The sequence below is a fragment of the Aquarana catesbeiana genome, linkage group LG06 (genome assembly GCF_042186555.1).
Source record: "Aquarana catesbeiana isolate 2022-GZ linkage group LG06, ASM4218655v1, whole genome shotgun sequence".
NCBI classification, from domain to species: domain Eukaryota; kingdom Metazoa; phylum Chordata; class Amphibia; order Anura; family Ranidae; genus Aquarana; species Aquarana catesbeiana.
In genome coordinates this window covers 407,069,765-407,088,936 of record NC_133329.1, presented here as the reverse complement: position 1 = coordinate 407,088,936, position 19,172 = coordinate 407,069,765, and the positions used below count along the sequence as shown (strand labels likewise).

The following is a 19,172-nucleotide window of genomic DNA, read 5'->3' as shown; positions in this document are numbered from 1 at the left end:
CGTCGGCTCCATCTAGTGACCATAATGCGGTAAGTGGTACATCTGGGAAAATCAGCCATATGTGTGAACACGGGCAAACGCCTACCGTGCCGGGACAAGGTCATCTAGAGTGTAGGGGAACACCCCCCCCAATTATGTGTCGGCAAAATACTCCCCCTCCCAAAAAAACTTGGCACTAATCTGCATGATTAACCCCCAAGCAATAAATTCCCCTCCTCCCAGGACATGTCAATCTCAGCTCCGTCCATCCCCCAAATTCCCCCCCCCCCCCAGCACAAATCCTTTACCCCTTGAGTACACCCCCCCCCCCAAATCCCTCTCCTAGCACAAATATATCCCCCTAATCATCCCTACTAGCACAAACCCCTCCCCCATGCCATATCACCTCTTCTAGCGCAAACCCCCCAAATCGACATCCTAGCACAAATCCTCTTCTCCCATCCCCCTCCCAACATGAATCGCCACTCTTAGCACATTTCCCAAAATTGTCCCTTCCTAGAACAATTCTTACCCCCCCCACCCCTCAAATTCCTCCTCATAACACAAATCCCCCTCAGTCTTCTCATGGTGTGCCCCCCCCCCCCCACCTCACATGATAGCACAGTGCCCAGTGCAGACTCCCCTCCTGCCCAGCCTTGAACGCCAATGTAATTCCTACACTAGCATGGAGGTGTACAGCCATTTATCAATGACAGGCCTGGAAAGCACTTATTTTTATTTATTTTTATTATTATTATTATTATTTATTTTAATGCTAGGCATTTCCAGGGCTTGGGCACAATGGGTGCAGTGCAGGGTACATGCAAATTCTGCATTTCACCGCACAAAAACACGCTGCCTTTTGCAAACTTCTTTAATGGCACCCCCTCTCATCCAGCAAATGCTCATGTGTGTTTGCACTTGGCAAAACTCGCATGGTCCCGCAGTAATTCTTGGTGGCACCCCCCCCCCCATGCATCTAGCAAACGTGTATGTGCATTCGTGCCCAGCAAAACACAGGGTACCGCAGTCATTCCTAATCGCATGCACCTAGAAAAAACGCATTCACGTTCACGTCTGGCAAAACAAGTGGTACCGCAGTAATTCTTAGTGGGCTCCCCCCATGCATCTAGCAAACACGCATTCAGGCTTGGCAAAGCACATGGTACTAAGACACTAGGAGAAGAAAGCCGCACACCGCAACAGGATTCCAAGAAAGAGCTTCTTTATTCCAAAAATGACAGATAAATCCGCACAAGAATCCAAGGATGTTAACGCGTTTCACAAAGCATTGTGTCTTAATCATCTTTCTATGATAGGTTATGATTAAGCACAATGCTGTGTGAAATGCGTTAACATCTTTTGGATTCTGCTGTTTTATCTCCATAAAGAAGCTCTTTTTTGGTATCCTGTTGTGGGGTGCGGCCAGGCCATCTTCTCTTAGTTTCTTGGTTTTAATGCAGTAGTGAGCGGGGGCCAGCACCTGACGGGAGTCACCAGCTGCAGGATTGGCCTGGGGCGCCATTTCCTCCCCGCTGTATCCCAAAGTACATGGTACCGCAGTAATTCTTAATAGCCCCCGACCATGCATCCCTCAAATGCGCATGCGCAATCTTTCCTGGCGAAACGCAGTGATTTTTAATGGCACCCCCCCCCATATAGCAAATGCTCATACTTGGCAGAGCCCATGGTACTGCATTAATTCTTAATAGCAACCACACACACACCATGCATAGAGATAGGGAGATGTCACCGCTCCAGGAAGGTCAAACGATAGTAAACCTCTTCACCAGTTTAGAAGCCACAGGTGCTGGCAATGCATATAGCAATAGATAGGAAGTAGTTCTGGACAGCCGCGCTCCAAAAAAAATTGCCTTTTTTATTCAATAAAACGCAATCAAAAGTACATGCCACAGCAGAACGGACAGAAGAGCTGACACGCTTCACACTACAAACAGTGCTTAATCATAGCTGTGATTAAGCACTGTTTGTAGTGTGAAACGCGTCAGCTCTTCTGTCCGTTCTGCTGTGGCATGTACTTTTGATTTTGTTTTATTGAATAAAAGGCAATTTTTTCAGAGTGCGGCTGTCCAGAACTACTTCCTATCTACACACCATGCATATCTAGCAAACGTGTGCATTTGTGCCTAGCAAAACGCATGCTACTACAGCGGCGCACACACAGGGCAGCCCATTGAAATGAATAAATATGCAAAAAAAAAAAAAAAAAAAAAAGACGCCTCCTGCTGCAAATGAGCCCCTGATGCCTAAATACGTCTGGGTGCCCGTACCATAAAAGATTGCCAAATCTCTTCGGAGGATCAACATGTCGGCCAATGTGCCTTTTTTTTTAAAACTTCAGGTGAATGTACAGCTAATCTTAGTTGTATCTATCATTTTTACTTTTTATAAAGGTCTCACAGCACCATCCGGATAATAACTTTGTGTTTCCATTGCAGAGGGTCAGATGCCGTCCGAGGCTGAAATTAATTATCTGAATAAAGCAAAGTGGCTGGAAATGTACGGGTGGACATGCATATAGTGAAGGTGAGACGCTGAATGAGAGGAGATGTAACCGGAACCTTTTGGATGTTGGGACTGCATGTGGATCGGTTCACACCTTCTATGTATGTGTGTGTTGGGAATGTGTGCAAACAGAAACATTTGGCCCTTTAGCAGATACGAAGTAGTGCCGTTTATAATGACATTTTAGCTGCAGGGGATGCCCAAAATCTGACTTGTATCTTAGTGTAGACTTCTGCGAAAATAGGTGAGCCAATCACACAAGCAGGAAATTACATTTCTGGGGGGGGGTTTACGGGCATTCTGTATACCAGTGGTTCTCAACCCTGTCCTCAAGTACCCCCAGCAGGCCATGTTGCAGGTTTTCCTTTTGATTGCACCAGGTACTTTTAAATCAGAGTCAATGGCTTGGTATTTTGGACAGCTTTTTTATCTAAGAGAAATTCCCAAAACATGGCCTGTGGGGGGTACTTGAGGACCGAGGTTGGGAACCACTGCTGTATACCATCTGTGTACAGAACGCCTCCAGACGGCCGTATAGCATTTTGTCAGAAAATTACAGCAGCTGCAGAATAAAAAAGGAAAGGTAACTTGTTAATAACCTTCAATTACAGTATGACTTGTGTGTAGCAATTTTATTATTATTTATTAAAAAAATCATCAATTAATGAGATATTAATTTAATACTAAAATTTTATTAATGTATAATAAAAAAAAATCATTAATGATGAAATATTCTAATAATTATATAATAAAAAGGTTAAAAAAATCATCAATAATGAAATTATTATATAATTATTAATAATGCTAATTAATAAAATATTATTTATTATTAGTTTATTTTTTATTTATTTTTTTTCCCATGAAAGTGGAGTTACCCTTTAACCATGCAACATGTGGTTTGGAGCAGCGCTTTTTTGAAAAATAGTCAGCGAGTTTGTGTATTACTTGTGCATAGGGCCTATGGGAAAAAAAAAAAAAATAAAATAAAATGTCCTGCCCTACAAGTGAGGTGCAAAAAGTGACGTGCTCTTGCACCTTGATTGTGTGAACTGAGCCTACAGCATGTGGAGGTTTTTGTATTTATTTGTATTTATTTTTTTTCTGTTTGTTGAACTAGATGGATTTTTCTTTTTTCTTTTTTTTCCTTTTTTCTCCTTCTTTCCTTTTTTCTCCTTCTTCCTTTTTCTCCTTCTTTCCTTTTTTCTCCTTCTTTCCTTTTTTCCTCCTTCTTTCCTTTTTTCTCCCTTCTTTGTTTCCCTTTTTTTTTTTTTTTTTTTTTTTTTTTTTCTCCTTCTTCTTTTTTTCCTTTTTTTTTTTTTTTTTTCTTTTTTCTTTCGCAACAATGGGGTTGATTTACTAAAGGCAAATCGACCATGCACATCTGAAAGTGCAGTTGCTCCAGAGCTTAGTAAATAAGGTAAAGCTTCACTTTGCAAAGAACAACCAAGCGCATGGAAGGAAAATAAAAAAAGCATTTTTTGCTTGCACCTGATTGGATGATGGAAGCCAGCAGAGCTCCCCCTCATTTACTAAGCTCTCGGAGCAAATGGCTCTTGCAGAGTGCAGCTGCACTTTCCAAAGTGCTCAGTGAATTTGACTTAGTAAATCATCCCCGATGTCTCCAATCGTCTTGTATGGGAAGATTCCAATGGCCGAGCTCTGTGCTGCCCCCTGCTGTCTAACCCGTGTCACCCGCTGACTTCCTCTTTTTATCTCCGCTGTCTTCCCAGGCCAGAGACGGCAATGATTATCAGCTGGGACTGACTCCCACCGGGGTTCTGGTATTTGAAGGCGAAACAAAGATTGGATTGTTTTTCTGGTGAGTTCCGCCATTGGTGGGTTCTTGTCTCGTCGCCGAGGATTATGGGATTACAGTGTCTGGCCAGGCTGTCTCTGCTCCCTGTGGGGTCTTCTGCAGGAGCCTGGACTACAAGTACCAGCATACCCAGAAGAATGAGGGGGGTGATTAGAACAGATTAAAAAGGATAGGCAGGAATTTGATTGGAAGAGTTCTGCAATGCCATTTTATTCCTCCCTAGAGATACGAGTGTCCATCCTGTGTATAGCAAATGGCTGAATACACAGATATGAACGCCAAAGGACTTCCATCCAGTCCTCAGATTTACACAGCCAGCCCAGGGAGCCCAACTTCACCCTTCCAGCGCCGGAGTTTTATTTTGTACACGTAAAAAAAAAAAAAATAATAATAATTTTAGCAAAACAATTGTGTGGTGCTCAATAGTGAACAAATAAAACACATATACTGATCAAAATGTGTATAGAGAATGAACAACCAATCTAACTATAAAATGCTGATATCAAAGCGGAGTTCCACCCACATCTTTTGTTTTTTTGTTTTTTATTTTTAAAATTTTTTTTTAAATAACGAGTACTCTTGCATAATGAATATCAATAAAATCAAATTCTTGTCATTAGCGCTGCCTTTAGAAGATAATTATCGTAAAAAATCCCTTTTAGATTTTTAATTCTTGGGGGTTCCCATCTTACTTGTGGGCAGGAGAAGCCCAGGAACAGATTCTTCCAGGATACGGCGCTGATCTATTTCCAGTAGAGCTTCATGATTCTGGCCAAAATGAGAATTATGAATTTTTTTTGCTTGGAATAAAAAAATCACAATTCTCTCACGATTCCCGCGACGTAAAATCTTTCACATTATACAAAAAAAAAATGCGCTAACTTTTTACTGGTTAGTATTATTATTAATTTTTTTATTTTATATTCTTTTAAATTCATTAAAGTATTTTTTTCCAAAAAAATGCATTTGAAAGACCGCTGTGCAAATACAGTGTGACATAAAATATTGCAACAACCACCATTTTATTCTCTAGGGTGTCTACTAAAAAAAAAAAAATATATAGAGAGATATAGAGAGATATATGTATGTTTGGGGGTTCTAAGTAATTTTCTAGCAAGAAAAAAATGATTTTAACTTGAAACCAACAAATGTCAGAAAAAGGTTTGTGTTTTAAACTTTTTTTTCACTTGCACACGAAGTCTCTTCCTTTGACAAATTGTTACAATTTTTTATACTTAAGTTCCACTGATAAAGAATGTTGTGATTCTTGGCAGACTGCCCAGTTTTTTTCTCTTCCTTTCTTTTGATGGCTTCAGAAGAGCAGAGAGAATCCTTTGCATAGAAAGAATCGTGAAACACTTTAGTGAAGATCGCGATAACGATTCTTGACAATTGTGCAGCTATAATTCCCAGCATGCACCGCCCGTTCTCGCGCATGCGCAGTAGTGGCACGTAGCGGCGCTGGAAACTATACAGGTTGGCTTCACAACGGGCGGCGGAAGTGCCCGCCCCGTTGTGATGGCAACGAAGACCTTGGCGCTGCCCACTGACTCCTGGGGAAATGATGACACTCCTCTCCTCCCCAGGAGTCGAGGGAAGTGACGTCGGGAGCCGCGGTGAGGAAGGGGAAGATTAGAAGAGACCGCATAGCAACAGGCATTAAAATGTATGTAAAAAAAAAAATTAATTAAAAAAAATTTCCCAAATGTCATTTGTTTGCTGCACAGTTATGTAAAATTATTTTTATGGGTGGAACTCCGCTTTAAGTAAAACATATATAAAATCAAAACTTTTTTTTTTTTTACTTTAATATCAGGACTTTAAAGTTAGATTGGTTGTTCATTCACTATACACCTTTTGATCGTTTATATGATTTATTTGTTCGCTATTGAGTGCCGCATTATTGTTTTTTTTATATATTTGCACCATAGGTCTAGTAGTGTTGTTGGCACCTTACCAATTCTCTATGCGCAATTTTTCTTCTTTTCGCCAATAATTTAGGCCTGAAGATTATTCAAATCCCCCAAAACACTATATGTTCTGAAAGCGGGGTCCCCAGAGAATAGAATATTGGACCCCCTGATGTCTGAATAGTGAATGGAGTGCAAATTGCGGGCAAAGAGGTGCTTAGAAACCATTATTTTCCCCACTGTAGTCACCGCAGGATAAAAAATGTTAGGACCAGGGCTATAGGTGCAGGAACTCCCCCCTTTCTGAGTCGCCTGCTTCCTCCACCCCCACCCACCTTCGAGCACCCTTCCTTGGTTCCATCCCTTACCCACCTCCCAGTACTATCCTTTTGGTTGAATACAGAACCGTGTATCATTTTGTGGTGCTAAGTAATTTGCATGGAATTTGGTAATGATAACAAAAAAGCAGTAAAATAGATTCCCCGCAGCCAGTAACAATAGCCCCCCCCCCCCCCGCAACAACAATGGATCCCCCTAACAACAATGGACACCCGCAACAAACCTACCCCCCTAGCAACAATAGACTACCGGCAGCAACAAGAGATCCCCCCCCCCCCCACAGCCAGCATCAATAGACTGTCAGCCAGCAACACACCTCCCTCAACAGTAGATCTCTCCTAGCAACAACTGACACCCCAGCAATATAAGACCCACCCCCAGCAACAGTAAGTCCCCCCAGCAGCAACAATAGACCCCCTGAAAAAATCCCCCCCAGCTAGAATAGATCCCCCAGCAGCTAGAATAAATAGACCCTGCAGCACACCCCAGCACCCCTTGCCATTAAATACAGTCATGGCTGGAGGTGGCGGAACTGCGTTCCCGTTGAAAAAAAGGCTTGGTTAGGACCAGTGGCGTCGCTAGGGGGTGGCTTTTGGGGCTATAGCCCTGAATCTGGGGCCCATAGCCCCGAGTCTCTGCAGGGGTCCCCAAGGGGCAGGGAGGCTCTCTGGGGACCCTAATGCAAGGTGGAGGCTCTCTGGGGAACCCGATTTTAAGGGGGAGGCTCTCTGGGGACCCTGATTTAAGGGGGAGGCTCTCTGGGGACCCTGATTTAAGGGGGAGGCTCTCTGGGGTCCCTAATGTAAGGGGGGCTCTCTGGGAACCCTGATGTAAGTGGGGGGCTCTCTGGGAACCCTGATGTAAGTGGGGGGATCTCTGGGAACCCTGATGTAAGTGGGGGGCTCTCTGGGAACCCTGATGTAAGTGGGGGGGCTCTCTGGGGACCCTAATGCTAAGTGGAGGCTCTCTGGGGAACCCGATTTTAAGGGGGAGGCTCTCTGGGGACCCTGATGTAAGGGGGGCTCTCTGGGGACCCTGATGTAAGTGGGGGGGCTCTCTGGGGACCCTAATGCTAAGTGGAGGCTCTCTGGGGAACCCGATTTTAAGGGGGAGGCTCTCTGGGGACCCTGATGTAAGGGGGGCTCTCTGGGGACCCTGATGTAAGGGGGGCTCTCTGGGGACCCTGATTTAAGGGGGAGGCTCTCTGGGAACCCTGATGTAAGTGGGGGGCTCTCTGGGGACCCTGATGTAAGGGGGAGGCTCTCTGGGGACCCTGATGTAAGTGGGGGGGCTTTCTGGGGATATACACACACATATACTACTGTCTATACATGTGTATGCCCACCCAAGCGTATGACATTCTTTAATACGCTGCTATGGGCTCTAGCCCCGGATCTTTTGTAGACCTAGCAACGCCCCTGGTTAGGACTACAGGACACCTTCCCCTGTTATGGAGATGAGGTGTTCTGTAGTCCTAACATCTTGTCCAGGATAATGCTGCTAATCCGTAAGTACAGTGTGGTGAGCATTGTCACCCCTCAGGACAGGAAGTCTGTTGCTGGCAGGATCAGCAGCTGATAATTAAAGGGAAAGTAATGCAGCCAACACATCCTAATGGCTGGTAAACTGCAGTATATGAAAGTGTGTTGTGTGTTTTGTTTTTTTTTGTTTTTTGTTCTCGGGGTTAGTTACACATTGGGTTAAATGTATGATGCATAAAATATATATTTGATAGAAGGTCTGTGATTGGGGAATATTAATTTATTATTTATTAATAATATTTATTTTTACTTTTTTGGTTTAACAAATGAGCCCTGTCTATGAAAGGTGGATTTATATGCATGTCTTCCATCTTCCAGCAATTGGAGTGCCTCTTCCTAAGGAATAGAAAAAAGCTGCGATGACCAAATTTAATTTGATATTTTAAAAAGTGAGAAGTTGCCAAAATGAGGGGAAAAAATAATGAATAAAGGCAGCAAAACCAAAAAGTGTTTTATTAATAAAATAAATAAAAGTGATGGGTTCTCTCCTTTTGAAATATTCATGGAAGTGAGCAGGGAAATCCTGAAAAATGGGTGGAGATTTCGGAATCTATCTCCCATGTGTGGGGGGGGGGGGGGGGGGGGGGGAGGGGGGGAGAGAGAATGTTATTGGTTTGTTATTAATGAGTAGATCCTCCGAGGCTGAATGTGGAACTACAATTCCCTGCATGCCCTGACCTCCTATGTTGGATGTAGCCCCGTCATACTCAAAGCTCTCCACTAGGGGGCAATGCAGCCTCTGCAGTCATTCCTCATTGATGTATCATGTTACAATGTTGCAACTTTTTTTTTAAACAAGAAAAACGAAATATGAATAATTTCCTGCAACTATTTACAGTGTAAAGTGACTCAGAGTTCTGATGTACACACAGTGTGGGAGGGCGAGGAATATCTCTGGACCCTCAGGAAGTGTTACCTGCAGGCTCCGGTTTGGGGGTGAGATTACTCGCTCTGGGCAGGGATTAGTCGTCCTAATTAAGGAATGTGGATGGGGGGGGGGAGGGGTGTTGACACCAAAGTCTTCTGTCCTGGGCACTCAGCAAAATGTCACATTGGACTTCCAATAACTGATATTCCATATATTCCCATGGTTATAGTTTCTGTATATCCGAGGCTGTGATTGGGCAATTCCTGCTGAAATAAAATCAATCTGAGAAGGCTTGGTAGACTTTTACAGAGAGAGAGAGAGAGAGGAACAGTTAAGTAGAGTCACTATGCAGCACAGCAGGGAATATAAAGAGCATAAATGCCCAGGTCTGGGCACAAAAAAATAAATAGAAATGCCCTTGCAGTGCCCTCTCCTCTCCACCGGGCATGGGTATGAAGTCCAGGGGGGTTGTAGAAGAGGCTGTATTCCTCACCTGACTCCATGCTCCAGCTCTCTCTCTCTCGATCTGTGCGATCGCTCCACCGCAGCCTCCTCCTGTAAACTGCTTTCATCCGTGGTTGCACGGTCGCCCCCGGCCTTGTACATCCGTGGTTGCACGGTCGCCCCCCGGCCTTGTACATCCGTGGTTGCACGCTCGCCCCCGGCCTTGTACATCCGTGGTTGCACGCTCGCCCCCGGCCTTGTACATCTGTGGTTGCACGGTCGCCCCCGGCCTTGTACATCCGTGGTTGCACGCTCGCCCCCGGCCTTGTACATCCGTGGTTGCACGCTCGCCCCCGGCCTTGTACATCCGTGGTTGCACGCTCGCCCCCGGCCTTGTACATCCGTGGTTGCACGCTCGCCCCCGGCCTTGTACATCCGTGGTTGCACGCTCGCCCCCGGCCTTGTACATCCGTGGTTGCACGCTCGCCCCCGGCCTTGTACATCCGTGGTTGCACGCTCGCCCCCGGCCTTGTACATCCGTGGTTGCACGCTCGCCCCCGGCCTTGTACATCCGTGGTTGCACGCTCGCCCCCCGGCCTTGTACATCCGTGGTTGCACGCTCGCCCCCCGGCCTTGTACATCCGTGGTTGCACGCTCGCCCCCCGGCCTTGTACATCCGTGGTTGCACGCTCGCCCCCCCGGCCTTGTACATCCGTGGTTGCACGCTCGCCCCCAGCCTTGTACATCCGTGGTTGCACACTCGCCCCCCGGCCTTGTACATCTGTGGCCAAAAGTTTTGAGAATGACACAAATTAATTTTCACAAAGTCTGCTGCTTCAGTGTGTATGTTAGATCTTTTTGTCAGATGTTACTATGGGATACTGAAGTATAATTACAAGCATTTCATAAGTGTCCAAGGCTTTTATTGACAATGACATGAAGTTTAGGCAGAGGGTCAATATTTGCAGTGGTGACCCTTCTTTTTCGAGACCTCTGCGATTTCCCCCCCCCGGCATCTTGTCAATCAACTTCTGGACCACATCCTGACTGATGGCCGCCTCCCGTTCTTGCATAATCAATGCTTGGAGTTTGTCAGAATTTGTGGAGGTGTTTTTTTATAATTAATTTTATTTATTTATTTTCACCTGCCTCTTGAGGATTATGTTATCAATGGGATTAAGGGCTGGGGAGTTTCCTGGCCATGGACCCAAAATTTCCATGTTTTGTTCCTCAAGCCACTTGGGTATCCCTTTGGCCTTATGGTAAGGTGCTCCACCATGCAGGAGAAGGCATTGTCCCTCACCAAACTGTTCTTGGATGGTTGGGAGAAGTTGCTCCCGGAGGATGTTTTTGGACCATTCTTTATTCATGGCTGTGTTCTTAGGCAAAATTGTGAGCGAGCCCACTCCCTTGGCTGAGAAGTGACCCCAACCATGAATGGTCTCAGATGCATGACACGGGACTGATGGTAGAGCTCACCTTTTCCTCTCCTGACGAGGTTTTTTCCAGATGCCCCAAACAATCGGAAAGGGGATTCATCAGAGAAAATGACTTTTCTCCCCAGTCCTCAGCAGTCCAATCCCTGTAATCAGTCTGTCCCTGATGTTTTTCCTGGAGAGAAGTGGCTTCTTTGCTGCCCTTCTTGACACCAGACCATCCTCCAAAAGTCTTCTCACTGTGGGTGCCGATGTTCTCACACCTGCCTGCTGCCATTCCTGAGAGCTCTGCACTGGTGGTGCCGCCCGGATCCCGCAGCTGGATCCACTGTAGGAGACGGTCCTGGAACTTGCTGGACTTTATTGGGCGCCCTGAAGCCTTCTTCATAAATGCAGTGGAAATGTTTTTTTTTTCTTATGGGATTAAGCTCATTTTCATGACAAAGAGGGACTTTACAATGAATTGCAATTCATCTGATCGCTCTTCGTAACATTCTGGAGTATGTGTGCCAATTGACATCAGAAAAACTGAGGCAGCAGACTTTGTGAAAATGAACATTTTGTGTCATTCTTAAAACTTTTGGCTAAGTCTGTACAATACAGTATTAATAGCAGTACACTGTGATGACTACAGGGCTCCGCCCACAGACCGGAGCTTCAGGGAGAGGAGGAGCATCAGGTAAGTAGCACAGCCTCTCCTGCAGCCCCCTAGACTGAGTATTTCTCTTCCACATTTTGAGATTTTTTTTTTTTTTTTTTTTGCAGTAAAGCAGAACTTCACTGGGTGGGATTCTTGTTCCCCTGACTTGTCCGTGGCGCCGCCATCTTTATATATCTGGTGCGCATGCAGATGTGTAGCAGGTCTCTGCCAAGTCCTTAGGACCTGCGGCACAAATGTGCGTACACACAGTCATTTCCAGTCATGTGCAGTTAAGCTTCCCAGGTTCTGCCATCAAACTTTAAGATTCTGTGGCTTGTTTGCACATTCATAGAAATGGCCATGCATGCGCAGGTCGTTGCTGTATTGGGAACAACGGCGGCACATCTGTGCATGCGAGAAATCATGCAGAGTGTTTCTGCTGCGAGTTAAATTGTAGAGAATCCTAGGAGTCTGCAGGGTGCAATGTCATTCTTGCCTCAGCCAGGAAGCGGGAAGTGCGGGGAAAAAAAAAAAAGCAATTAATCTTTTTGTATTAAAGGAAACGCCCTTTTCTTATTGGGGTGGGAGGAGAACAAGAAAAGCTTAACGTGGTTTTTATGGGTTAAGTTTGCTTTAAGGTGATGACTCTCGCTTATCCAAAGCAAACAAATAGCCGTTTAGAACACAGTAAAATGGTGCATTCTGCTGAACACCAAGAGAGGCAAGCACAGAATGAACACGGTGCATGTGAATGATTCCATCTCCTGTGTCCTTATGGTGTTTGTTTTTTTTTTTTTTGTTTGTTTGTTTTTTTTTTTTACCTTCCAGGCCAAAGATCACTCGTCTGGACTTTAGGAAGGCCAAACTGACGCTGGTAGTGGTTGAGGATGACGAACAGGTGAGGGACCGGCGCTCTTCCCGTCCTGGGTGTTTGGGTGAAGGTGATTGGTACTCAAGGTGCCGATCCCCAAACTTGTCCGTGTCTGGTGGGATATGGAAGGAAAAATCAATTTTATTATTTGTACCTGCAGGGCAAGGAGCAGGAACACACATTTGTGTTTAAGATGGACCATCCGAAGGCCTGTAAGCACCTGTGGAAGTGCGCTGTGGAGCACCACGCCTTCTTCCGCCTCCGGGGACCGGTCCACAAGGGCTCCAGCCGCTCCAGCTTCATCAGGCTGGGCTCTCGGTTCAGATACAGGTGAGGGGGTGACATGGGAGGGCCGAGTATGCATGGGGGGAGGGGGATTGGAAATGGAGTACAAATACGAATGATGCTTCATCCCTGTAGGGGGATGGAGTAGGAAATTGGTGAAACCTCGATCAGAGATATATATATATATATATATATATATATATATATATATATATATATATATATATATATATATATATATATATATATATATATATATATATATATATATTCTGCCGTCTGTGTCCCATTGGGGAGATTTTCCTTTATTTCCTGTAACCCCTCCCCAATTTATTACCGTTTACAACTGCCTTTATGTCAGTCCATCCAGGTCCAGGTGTCGGATTGGAGGTAGCCTGATGTGAACGGACACAAATAGTAAACAGAAGAGAGAGGGCGCCACCATCTAAGTGCAGCCATTTATTAATCTAAAGCAGGGGTCTCAAACTGGTGGCTGTCCAGCTCTTTCGAAACCACAAGTCCCATGAGGCATTGCAAGGCTGACAGTTACAAGCAAGACTCCCACAGGCAGAGGCATGATGGGACTTGTAGTTTTGCAGCAGCTGGGGGGGGCTGCTAGTTTGAGCCCCGTGATCTAAAGCCATAAAAAAAAAAAAAAAATGCCTGTATTCACTGCATTTGGCAAAAGATCAGCATGTCAATCGTAAACCTCCATGCATAGTTCTTCCAAATGGATTTCACCTTTTGACTTGACAAAGGGGGAGTGTACAGCCCTGAAACGCGTAACATCACCCATCACTGTCAGCATGTGACGTCATCCGCCAAGCCGAGTCCAGAAGTCACCGGCTACCTCTCCTTCAGATTGTGTTCCTGTGTGGACCCCCGACTGCCACTTACTATTCAGCAGCTTCCTGGTACAGCTCTGTATACAGTGCCTTGAATAAGTATTCATACCCCTTGAAATTTTCCACATTTTGTCATGTCACAACCAAAAATGTAAATTTTATGTGGTAGACCAGCGCAAAGTGGCACATAATTGTGAAGTAAAAGAGAAATGATAAAGGTTTTCAAAATGTTTTACAAACATGTGAAAAGTGTGTGTGGGGGGTGGGGGGGGGGCATTTGTATTCAGCCCCCTTTACTCTGATACTCCTAACTAAAATCTAGTGGAACCAATTGCCTTCAGAAGTCACCTCATTAGTAAATAGAGTCCACCTGTTTTGTAACTTAATCTCAGTATAAATACAGCTGTTCTTTGAAGCCCTCAGATGTTTGTTAGAGAACCTTAGTGAACAAACAGCATCATGAAGGCCAAGGAACACACCAGACAGGTCAAGGGTTAAGTTGTGGAGAAGTATAAAGCAGGGTTAGGTTATAAAAAAAAAAAAAAAAAAAAAAAAAAAACTCCCAAGCTCTGAACATCTCACAGAGCTCTGTTCAATCCATCATCGGAAAATGGAAAGAGTATGGCACAACTGCAAACCTACCAAGACATGGCCGTCCACCTAAACTGACCGGCCGGGCAAGGAGAGCATTCATCAGAGAAGAGCCAAGAGGTCCATGGTAACTCTGGAGGAGCTGCAGAGATCCACAGCTCAGGTGGGAGAATCTGTCCACAGGACAACTATTAGTCGTGTTCTCCACAAATCTGCCCTTTATGGAAGAGTGACAAGAAGAAAGACATTGGTGGAAGAAAGTCATAAGAAGTCCTGTTTGTAGTTTGTGAGAAGCCATGTGGAGGACACAGCAAACATGTGGAAGAAGGTGATCTGGTCAGAGGAGACCAAAATTCAACTTTTTGGCCTAAACGTAAAACACTATGTGTGGGGAAAACTAACACTGCACATCACCCTGAACACACCATCCCCACCGTGAAACATGGTGGTGGGAGCATCATGTGGTGGGGATGTTTTTCTTCAGCAGGGACAGGGAAGCTGATCAGAGTTGATGGGAAGATGGATGGAGACAAATACAGGACAATCTTAGAAGAGAACCTGTTAGAGTCTACAAAAGACTTGAGACTGGGGGGGGGTTCACCTTCCAGCAGGACAACGACCCAAAACATCCAGCCAGAGCTACAATGGAATGGTTTAGATCAAAGCATATTCATGTGTTAGAATGGCCCAGTCACAGTCCAGACCTAAATCACATTGAGAATCTGTGGCAAGACTTGAAAATTGCTGTTCACAGACGCTCTCCATCCAATCTGACAGAGCTTGAGATATTTTACAAAGAAGAAGAATGGGCAAAAATGTCCTCTCTAGATGTGCAAAGCTGGTAGAGACATCCCCAAAAAGACTTTTAATTATTGATTATTGGCGCAAACTAGTACTGGTGTGGATCCGGGGTTCTCCTGTGTCAGTATCTATGACGGGCCATAATGGTGCTCGGTGTAGAAGCCGCTCACAGAAGCAACTAAGAAAAAGCACAAGCGCTGTACTAAGTGTGACATTACTGGTTGTTTAATGTAGATGTAAAGAGTACAGACATGAGGATGTAGCACTGCGATTCATAAGAATCACTGGAACGGGTGATCCCGATGCTTGGGAATCGCAGTGCTACATCCTCATGTTGTCTGTACTCTTGTAACAGTCTTTTTACATCTACATTAAACAACCGGTAATGTCACACTTAGTACGGCGCTTGTGCTTTTTCCTTCGACCAATAAAGACTTTCAGCTCTAATTATAGAAAAATCTTTCACTGCAAAGTATTGACTCCGGGGGGCGCCCCCCCCCCCCCCCCCCACACACACACTTTTCACATATTTATTTTTGAAAAATGTTGAAAACTATTTATCATTTTCCTTCCACTTCACAATTATGTGCCACTTTGTGTTGGTTTATCACATAAAATCCCAATAAAATACATTTACGTTTTTTTTTTTTTTTTTTTTTTTGGTTGTAACATGACAAAGTGTGAAAAATTTCAAGGGGTGTGAATACTTTTTCATGGCGCTGTACATTGGCCGTCTCCCTGCTGAACTCCGCCATTCCCGGCTGCTTCCTGGACGTTCTCTGCATAGCGGTTTATTAATGACATGCTGATCGTTTACCAAATGCAGTGAGTGCATACATGATTGTTAGAAGTTTATATCTATTGATAAATGACTGCAATTAGATGGCGCACTCTTTTTCGTTTACTATATGTGCATTAGCGTTTATTCAAGACTCGATTGCTGCAGAGGTGCAACCATCATTCAGTGGCCTGGGCTGCTTTTATACCGATTTACAGGACCTTACATTTTAAGGGTCACCCCCCCCCCCCCCATCATACAATTTGTGCAATAGTAGTTGTTGTTTTCTCATTATTGCAGTGTAAACCAGGGGGGTCTCAAACTGGCAGCCCTCCAGCTGTTGCAGAACTACAATTCCCATGAGGCATAGCAAGGCTGACAGTTACAAGCATGACTCCCACAGGCAGAGGCATGATGGGACTTGTAGTTCCGCAACAGCTGGAGGGCGGCCAGTTTAGGACCCCTGGTGTGAACGGACACAAGTCAGTTTACATTCCATAGAGCCAACGTGGGTCCTCCCCGTCCGCTGTCAAAATGCAGACCTAAATGGAAGGGACACATGTAAAAAAAAACCTCATTCCCCCTGCTTCCTGGCTCTCTCTCTCTCCTTGCAGTGATGCTAGCTTCCTTCCTCTCCCAGCAAATGCTGCGGGGGATGTTTCAGAATGAATTCATTAACGCAGTGGGAGATCTAATCTGATCACTTCTGTGTTCATTCTTAACCGAGTCATAGTAAACTATGTTTGCTCTGCTTCGGTTTGTGAATGAACAGGAAGCCACTCGGCACAGAGCACTTCTCATTGGTTCACAGTCCAGCTGAGGCTGCAGAGAAAGGGACTAGGAAAGCTCTGTTCTCAGTCTGTTTTAGACCCTTGATATTTTAGCAAAGCTCCTAAAAAAAAATAATTAAAAAAATAATTAAAATATATTACTGTAAAAAAAAATAGATATAGATATACAGAGAGAGAGCTAGAGAGAGAGAATAATAAAAACAAAAACTGACACCATCCTCTGCTCTACTGACACCGTCCTCTGCCCTACTGACACCGTCCACTGCCCTACTGACACCATCCACTGCTCTACTGACACCGCCCACAGCCCTACTGACACCGTCCACTGCTCTACTGACACCGCCCACTGCTCTACTGACACCGTCCACTGCCCTACTGACACCGTCCACTGCCCTACTGACACCGTCCTCTGCTCTACTGACACCATCCACTGCCCTACTGACACCGTCCTCTGCTCTACTGACACCATCCACTGCCCTACTGACACCGTCCTCTGCCCTACTGACACCGTCCACTGCCCTACTGACACCATCCACTGCTCTACTGACACCGCCCACAGCCCTACTGACACCGTCCACTGCTCTACTGACACCGCCCACAGCCCTACTGACACCGTCCACTGCTCTACTGACACCGTCCTCTGCTCTACTGACACCATCCACTGCTCTACTGACACCGTCCTCTGCTCTACTGACACCATCCACTGCCCTACTGACACCGTCCTCTGCTCTACTGACACCGCCCACAGCCCTACTGACACCGTCCTCTGCTCTACTGACACCATCCACTGCTCTACTGACACCGTCCTCTGCTCTACTGACACCATCCACTGCCCTACTGACACCGTCCTCTGCCCTACTGACACCGTCCTCTGCTCTACTGACACCGTCCACTGCTCTACTGACACCGTCCACTGCCCTACTGACACCGTCCTCTGCCCTACTGACACCGTCCTCTGCTCTACTGACACCGTCCACTGCTCTACTGACACTGTCCACTGCTCTACTGACACCATCCACTGCCCTACTGACACCGTCCACTGCCCTACTGACACCGTCCTCTGCCCTACTGACACCGTCCTCTGCTCTACTGACACCGTCCACTGCTCTACTGACACTGTCCACTGCTCTACTGACACCATCCACTGCCCTACTGACACCGTCCTCTGCCCTACTGACACCTTCCACTGCTCTACTGACACCGTCCACTGCTCTACTGACACCGTCCACTGCTCTACTGACACCGTCCACTGCCCTACTGACACCATCCACTGCCCTACTGACACCGTCCTCTGCCCTACTGACACCTTCCACTGCTCTACTGACACCGTCCACTGCTCTACTGACACCGTCCACTGCTCTACTGACACCATCCACTGCTCTACTGACACCATCCACTGCTCTACTGACACCGTCCTCTGCTCTACTGACACCGTCCTCTGCCCTACTGACACCGTCCACTGCCCTACTGACACCGTCCACTGCTCTACTGACACCGTCCACTGCTCTACTGACACCGTCCACTGCTCTACTGACACCGTCCACTGCTCTACTGACACCGTCCACTGCCCTACTGACACCGTCCACTGCTCTACTGACACCGTCCACTGCTCTACTGACACCGTCCACTGCTCTACTGACACCGTCCACTGCTCTACTGACACCGTCCACTGCTCTACTGACACCGTCCACTGCTCTACTGACACCATCCACTGCCCTACTGACACCGTCCTCTGCCCTACTGACACCGTCCTCTGCCCTACTGACACCTTCCACTGCTCTACTGACACCGTCCACTGCTCTACTGACACCGTCCACTGCTCTACTGACACCGTCCACTGCCCTACTGACACCGTCCTCTGCCCTACTGACACCTTCCACTGCTCTACTGACACCGTCCACTGCTCTACTGACACCGTCCACTGCTCTACTGACACCATCCACTGCTCTACTGACACCATCCACTGCTCTACTGACACCGTCCTCTGCTCTACTGACACCGTCTTCTGCCCTACTGACACCGTCCACTGCCCTACTGACACCGTCCACTGCTCTACTGACACCGTCCACTGCTCTACTGACACCGTCCACTGCTCTACTGACACCGTCCACTGCTCTACTGACACCGTCCACTGCTCTACTGACACCGTCCACTGCTCTACTGACACCGTCCACTGCTCTACTGACACCGTCCACTGCCCTACTGACACCGTCCACTGCTCTACTGACACCGTCCACTGCTCTACTGACACCGTCCACTGCTCTACTGACACCGTCCACTGCTCTACTGACACCGTCCACTGCTCTACTGACACCGTCCACTGCTCTACTGACACCGTCCACTGCTCTACTGACACCGTCCACTGCTCTACTGACACCGTCCACTGCTCTACTGACACCGTCCACTGCTCTACTGACACCGTCCACTGCTCTACTGACACCGTCCACTGCTCTACTGACACCGTCCACTGCTCTACTGACACCGTCCACTGCTCTACCGACACCGTCCTCTGCCCTACCGACACCGTCCTCTGCTCTACCGACACCGTCCATTGCTCTGGTGATATACACGCATATGTGTTTGAGCTCTAGGGTGCACACCCTAATGCAATAAGCTGCGCACACCAATGATTGCAAGTGTGGGTGCCGCCCGGCTGTGGCTTCGCAGCTGGATGCGCGCTGTGCATGCGCATGCGGCACGTTGTGAATGGC

At 46.5% G+C, this 19,172-nt stretch overlaps 1 protein-coding gene and 1 pseudogene across 1 annotated transcript in view; one reads left to right on the top strand and one right to left on the bottom strand.

Moving 5' to 3' along the window:
• LOC141147257 (band 4.1-like protein 5) overlaps positions 1-19,172 on the bottom strand; it is an 83,214-nt pseudogene that overhangs the window by 18,871 nt on the left and 45,171 nt on the right.
• LOC141147372 (band 4.1-like protein 5) overlaps positions 1,726-19,172 on the top strand; it is a 26,024-nt gene continuing 8,577 nt past the window's right edge. Inside the window, 6 exon segments of the mRNA XM_073634605.1 lie at positions 1,726-1,786; positions 2,439-2,504; positions 2,507-2,526; positions 4,236-4,324; positions 12,328-12,397; positions 12,531-12,700. Of these exon segments, the coding sequence (XP_073490706.1) occupies positions 1,726-1,786; positions 2,439-2,504; positions 2,507-2,526; positions 4,236-4,324; positions 12,328-12,397; positions 12,531-12,700 (476 nt within the window).